General features: G+C 41.2%; 1 protein-coding gene across 1 annotated transcript in view; it reads left to right on the forward strand.

The window, feature by feature from the left end:
• The window catches only part of abce1 (ATP-binding cassette, sub-family E (OABP), member 1), a gene marked incomplete at its 5' end in the record, with an annotated part of 14210 nt that extends 8693 nt beyond the window's left edge, over positions 1-5517 (forward strand). Inside the window, 11 exon segments of the mRNA XM_014027886.1 lie at positions 150-239; positions 315-436; positions 1432-1556; positions 1699-1795; positions 1877-1936; positions 2023-2081; positions 2158-2268; positions 2352-2494; positions 4814-4936; positions 5020-5131; positions 5206-5517. Of these exon segments, the coding sequence (XP_013883340.1) occupies positions 150-239; positions 315-436; positions 1432-1556; positions 1699-1795; positions 1877-1936; positions 2023-2081; positions 2158-2268; positions 2352-2494; positions 4814-4936; positions 5020-5131; positions 5206-5253 (1090 nt within the window). The 3' untranslated portion in view covers positions 5254-5517.
• Positions 5518-7033: the final 1516 nt, after the last annotated feature.

The raw sequence follows: 7033 nt of genomic DNA on the forward strand, positions 1-7033 counted from the left end.
AAACTAATAAAAACAACTGAATTAAAAGAAAAAAAGTCAAAACTATCTAAAACTAAACTATAATGAAAAATCCAAAACTTTTATAACCTTGCTTCACCCTGACCTTTGACCTCCTGCTGACCGTCGTGTTTTCTGCTCCTCGGCTGCAGCTTCATGTTCGACGAGCCGTCCAGCTACCTGGATGTGAAGCAGCGACTGAAGGCCGCCATCACCATCCGCTCGCTCATCACCCCGGACAGGTGAGGGGGGGGGGTGCCGGTCGTCCACCGCTTCCTCCTGGGCGGCGCCTGTTTCATGTTGGTTGTTTGCTTCAGGTACATCATCGTGGTGGAGCACGACCTGAGCGTGCTGGACTACCTGTCGGACTTCATCTGCGTTCTGTACGGAGTCCCCAGCGCCTACGGGGTCGTCACCATGCCCTTCAGCGTCCGAGAAGGTACGACCCAGACCTCAGGGCGTAGATTTAAACAAAAGGTCTGATAACAACCTGGATGAAGTATCTACCATAGTCTTCATCTAATGTGGGGTTTTTTAGGTACAGGAAGTAAAACAAACCCTAAAATGCAGGAACTCTTCTTTTACATCACCTGAACTTAATTGCTCCGATAAAAACACTGAAGTAGCTTAAACCTTTTCTGTCCGAGCTCTAACAGGGTTCCTGCAGATCCTTAAAAAGTCTTAAAAGTCATTGAATTAATCAGTCCAAAAATAAGGCCTTAATTAGCCTTAAAATGTTTTAAATGAATCTTTTTCAAAAGTCTTAAAAATGTTAACACATTTTAAATAGGATGATTGTGATTCATCTCCAATATTAAAACAATTGGTAACATTTTTTTATATTTACTTGCAGACATTCCCCTTTGACATCATTTCCTGTTACTTAACATGCAAATTTGTCAACAACTGTTCATTTGAGCAACGTGAAATTTGTTTTTAATATGTTAATAATGTAGTCTTTCCAAAAAATGCATTCGCTTTTCTTAAAAAATTTGATGTCACAGGCACTTTAAGGTTTTATCTACAGTGAATTGGGGTTGAGATCCCCACTGTGGGTCCTAAAACTCCAAATTTTAGGTCGTTAGAGGATTTCCAGAAATTACATTAGCTATAGTTCGATATGGATAAAAACACTTGGTCTATTAGCAATATTTGAATACTTCAACCAAAAATACTTTGATTCATGAGTTTCTGCCACAGTTTTATTTTTTGTCTTTTGTGTTTTATTGTGAAATTGATCTTAAATTTAATTTCACTTGACATTAAAAAGTCTTAGTCTTAAATTTAACTTGCCTTAAACTGTAGGAACCCTGTCTAAATTGAAAATCCCTAAACATAAAATGTTAACAGATGGGAGTTTTATTATGTGACCTGATCCTGGGCCTTGATCCAATACTGAAGAACCACAACTTTTTTTTTTGTCCACTCCTTCAGGTATCAACATCTTCCTGGACGGTTACGTTCCCACAGAGAACCTGAGGTTCCGTGAAACCTCGTTGGTCTTCAAGGTGGCAGAAACAGCCAATGAGGAGGAGGTGAAGAGGCTCAGGCATTACCAGGTCTGTCTTTACGAGTATCCCGGGCGAGCCCCCGTTCATTTTCTTAAAAATTTTTTTCAAAGTCCTCCGTTGTTCCCGTTCTTCTTCCGTCGGTACAGATTTCAAACCGTTTGACATGAACTCTGTTCGGGATGATTTTCAGTACCCAGACATGGCGAAGACGATGGGCGAGTTTTCTCTGGACATCAAAGGAGGAGAGTTCACGGACTCTGAGATCATGGTTATGCTGGGAGAGAACGGTGAGCTGCCGGTTCGGTTCTGGACCCTGACCCGTCTGAAACTTCACAAGGTTTAAAGTGTTTCTGTGTTTTTGTTTTCAGGCACGGGAAAGACGACCTTCATCAGGATGTTGGCCGGAGGACTCAAACCTGACGGAGGAGGTGAGTTTTCTCTCGCACACAAACCGTAACGTCTGAACCAAACACAACCGAACAGAACCGAACACAGAATCCGCCTCTTCTTTCAGGTGAAGTTCCCATCCTGAACGTCAGCTACAAACCTCAGACCATCAGCCCCAAGTTCAAGGTGAAGGACCCCTCAGGTCAGAATAAAACTAGGACAGTTTGAAGCTTTGGTTTAAACTTGGTGTGTCGTCCTGCAGGGCAGCGTCCGAGCTCTGCTCCACGAGAAGATCCGGGATGCCTACACCCACCCACAGTTCATCACCGACGTGATGAAGCCAATGCAGATCGAGAGCATCATCGACCAGGACGTAAGACCTGGGTCCTCAAAACTAAACCTGGTTCTGTCCTGAAAGATGTACAGATGTACATGATCACCTTTCTGCTCCTCCAGGTCCAGAACCTGTCTGGAGGTGAGCTGCAGAGAGTCGCTCTGACTCTGTGTTTGGGGAAACCGGCAGATGTTTACCTGATCGACGAGCCGTCTGCGTACCTCGACTCTGAGCAGAGGTTGATGGCAGCTAGGGTCATCAAGAGGTGAAGCTCAGCGGCTACTAATTTTACAGATACTGAGCTAAAGTTTGGGTGGCTGAGAGTCTGCTACATCGTATAATCTGAGAGCTAACAGATTAAAAAAACACAAAAACAGCTGGTAATAAACATTCCTTCAAGAAATTAAAAATGGCAAGCTAGCATTAGCTATAAGCATTGGCATATTAGCATTAGAGTAGTGCAGTTACCATTAGCAAGCATCAGTTTGCTAACCCTAGCTGAACTGTAGTTAAATGTAGCAAAACACTAGCTAAAAGCATCAGCATAAGTGCTTTAGCATTACTGAAGTAGATTTAGTATTAGAACCAGCATTAGCAGAAGTAGTAGTAATGCTGTGAGTAGTTTAGCATTAGTAAAATTAGCTTTAGTAGTATTTCTTAGTATTTGTATGACCAGTAATAGAATCATCAGTAGAACTAGCATTAGCACTCGTATTGGATGTAGCATTAGCACAAGTATCATCAGTCATAGAACTAGCATTAGCATAAGTACCATTAGTAGTGGCTGTAGCATTAGCACAAGTATCATTAGTCATAGAACTAGCATTAGCATAAGTACTATTAGTAGTGGCTGCAGCATTAGCACAAGTACCATTAGTAGTAGAACTAGCATTAGTATAAGTATCATTAGTCATAGAACTTGCATTAGCCTAAGTACCATTAGTAGTGGAACTAGCATTATCACTAGTAGTGGATGTAGCATTAGCATAAGTACCATTAGTAGTGGAACTTGCATTAGCATAAGTAACATTAGTAGTGGAACTAGCATTACCATTAGTAGCGGCTGTAGCATTAGCACAAATACCATTAATAGGCCTCTCGCGATAGTCAATAAATCAATTAATTGCACGATAAATTATTTTGTGGTCAGTAAAAAAAAAGGAGGACGATAAGTTTCATTTTCCTGCTTGTTTGTTTACTTCGTCTCTCTCCCTCTCTGTGCTCCGCTGCACAGGAGCTCAGCTGACTCCTCCCCTCCTGTTTTCTTAGTGTTGGGAGGAGTGAACGCTCGCTTTAGCTTGAGAGCTCGTAGCAATAACAAACTAAAGAAATGTTGATGGGATTCTGAAAAATGGAGATAGAATTGGTTTCAAAGTAGAACGCGGCTGCTGCAGTGTCGGAGCACTTGCAGAGCTTGAAATTCGCTGCGGGGAGATACAGAGAGAGAGGAGGAGGAGGGGTCGGGGCTGAAACTCCCCCAGACCCACGACAAACTCGTCAAGACTTTACCTGTAGTTCCCAAAAATAACAGGAAACCTAAACGCACCATCTGTGTTTTAACAAAACACCCAAAAAACCTGTAGCTGTCCCAACAACTCATGAGGAAAACTCTGAACTGTCTGATTTCCTTCCCCGCAGCGCTCTGCTTGTCTCCTCACTGACTGTCCCCTCCTCACACACACACATAGACACGTTTGTTCTTCTATCCTCATGGGGACTTTGCATTGACTTTCATTCATTTACCAGTATTTTCTATTACCATTTGACCCTAAACCTAGCCTACACTTTACATGGGATATTAACTGGGCTTATGTCCCCATAAGAAACAGTGGGTCCTCACCAGGCTGTGTAATTTGCTTCATCTCTAAAGAGATGCTGCACTTTAATATTGTTTATTTACTGTCTTAGTTGTGTGTGGTGTTTAATTTACATTTTGTTGTTCTTTGGTTTTTTTTATTCAAGTGCATTTTTTGTTAGAGACTGAGAGTCCACTTTGTTAAACATTKTTTAAAAATTWAAGTTTATTYATTTATRACACTTACATATTACGCTTTTATAATTATTATTTGTAAAATGGTCACCAGGCAATATTATCGRTTATCGCAATAATTTGTGAGACAATTAATCGCCCAGCAAAATTTGTTATTGTGACCGGCCTAACCATTAATAGCGTAACTCACATTAGCACTAGTAACGGCTGTAGCATTAGCATAAATACCATTAGTAGTGGACCTAGCATTAGTACTTGTAACGGCTGTAGCATTCGCATAAATACGATTAGTAGTGGACCTAGCATTAGCACTAATAGTGGAACTAGCATTGGCTCAAGTACCTTTGGTGGTTGAATTAGCATTAGCATCTTTAGCATTATAAGACCTAGCTTACAGCCACAGACCCTCACTCTCTGCACCGCTTACTTGACGATCAACCTTGACGATCCTCTCAGGAGGTGAGCCCAGGTGGAGGTGGTCTCTCTCTCTTCTGAGCCGAGCTCATCTGAGTCCCAGGAGCCAGGGCTGGACCACCGGGCACTCGCTGCAGGAGATATTGTTTCTCATGTTTGATTTATAACTTTTTTCTTCAGGTACATCCTCCACGCTAAGAAGACTGCGTTCGTGGTGGAGCACGACTTCATCATGGCCACCTACCTGGCCGACAGGGTCATCGTGTTCGACGGCATTCCCTCCAAGAAGACCTCTGCAAACACGTAAGACACTGAATACGTTTGGAAGTGCCCTTTACGATCTCGAGCCCCGCGCTCTTCAAACCTCGACTCGTTCTCTTCGTCAGGCCTCAGAGTCTGCTGGCTGGGATGAACCGCTTCCTGTCGCTGCTGGAGATCACGTTCAGGAGAGACCCCAACAACTTCAGGCCGAGAATCAACAAGCTCAACTCCATCAAGGTGCGTTTGGTTTTCACAGCTCCGTTTGGTTTTAACCATTTAAACTGGCTTCAGCAACCTGTCTCCTCCTCCAGGACACGGAACAGAAGAAGAGCGGGAACTATTTCTTCCTGGACGATTAAAACATTTGAGCGGCTGACCCAGTGCTCGCCAACATTTCCAGCCAGGCTGCGTTCACACCAAGCATAAAAAAACAAAACAAACCCATCGGCCTTCCTGTGCCGAGCTGCGTTCAGCAGCCGGCCTCGTTTAACGTGTAAAGTAACGAAGTACATCCTGTGGGCCCGACGGAGCGGGCGGAGCCAGGCGAGGAACATTCAGCAGCGTATTTAAACACTCATCCATTCACATCAAGTTCTAATAAACTGATGCTTCCTGAACTGGAACCGCCTCTCTGCTTGCTTTTATTTACTTTTTAAGGTTTGTTTTCAGATAATCTCACGGTCTCTAAATTCAAAAATTTTAACTTTAATTACGACACAAGTGAATTTAATGATGTGTAGCATTAAACACAGCGAGTTTACTGAATCAGGTTTCTGAGAGGATGTTTAATAAAGGTAAAAGACCTGGTAGTAGAATTAGCATGTTTTAAAGTGACTGTGATGTTTAGTTTATATCCTTCAACTACAGAAAGTCCAAGAAAACTTTATATTTAAGAAACTTTGCATAGTACACTTGATTTTACTCATTTTGTCACATAAATCACATATTTTCTTTAGAACTTGGCTCAGATAAAGTGAAACAGGAAGTGACATCAAAGGGGAAAACTTTAAGAAGTCTATTGAAACTATTTAAACTAACTGGTCTTCATGTCTCTGGCGACTCAAAATAGTCTAAAAACATCAGATTCTTCTCTACAGTCTGTTAGCTACTGTAGCAATGCTCTGTTTACATGCAGACATTCCCGTTTGACATCACTTCCTGTTTCTTTGCATGCAAATATCTCAACAACCGTTCATCTCAGCGGTGTGAAATTAGTTTTGCAGTATGTTATTAATGCTATTGTTCCAAAAATGTGTTCATATTTAGTACAAAAATTTGATGTCACAGGCACTTTAATGTTTGGTCTCGAACTTTATTCTGCTTCTTTAAATGTTCAAAACGTCTCGAACCAAACGCTGCAGCTCATGTCTTTGAATCAGTCATGCTTTTATAGTGAAAGTCATAAAAACACCTGATCCCTGCCCTGCGGTGAATCATTACTGGAGGGAGAGGCAGATTTATGGAGCAGGAGTTTGAATTAAACCACAGGTTTGTGGTTGTTACTGGAGAATAAAGATGTTTTTTCTGTCTGTGATTCTTCTTCAAGGTAAAGAACTCTTTTCTGTCAACTTTAATAAAGTTTATTTTTAAGGATAAACAGTTTGAAATACTTTTCTGAAGTTCCTCAATGAGTTTAAGGAAGTATCTTTCAGCTGTGACCGCTTATCTACAAACTTTAGTCAGCAGATGGTTTCGTCAGTTTGACTTTTAAAACAACAAATATTAAGGCTACTGTTTATGGATTATTTTGTCTTTAAGTTCAACTTCAATCAAATATTCAGAGTAAAAAGATTTTTAAGTTTTATTTAATTCAGGGGTGAGAATTTGGTATGTAATTATGTCCCAACCTCCATTGTGTGAGCTGCCCATGTCTGAGGCATTAATGCACCCCCATACCATCAGAGAAGCCAGCTTTTGGACTGCTTGTAACCAGGATAGTGAAAACATTAGAGAAGTATAAGATAATAAATAGCAAGGATAAGTTCATTCATTATATCCTTTTATTTCAATTAACATTTCAAAGTTCATGTAAAGTTATTAAAAATGTGTTTACATTGTTTAAAATAAATGGTAAATGGTGCTGAACTTATAGAGCGCTTTTCAAGTCCCTCCGGACCCCCAAAGCGCTTTACACTAACA

The sequence above is a fragment of the Austrofundulus limnaeus genome, unplaced genomic scaffold (genome assembly GCF_001266775.1).
Source record: "Austrofundulus limnaeus strain Quisiro unplaced genomic scaffold, Austrofundulus_limnaeus-1.0 Scaffold694, whole genome shotgun sequence".
In the NCBI taxonomy this organism is placed as follows: domain Eukaryota; kingdom Metazoa; phylum Chordata; class Actinopteri; order Cyprinodontiformes; family Rivulidae; genus Austrofundulus; species Austrofundulus limnaeus.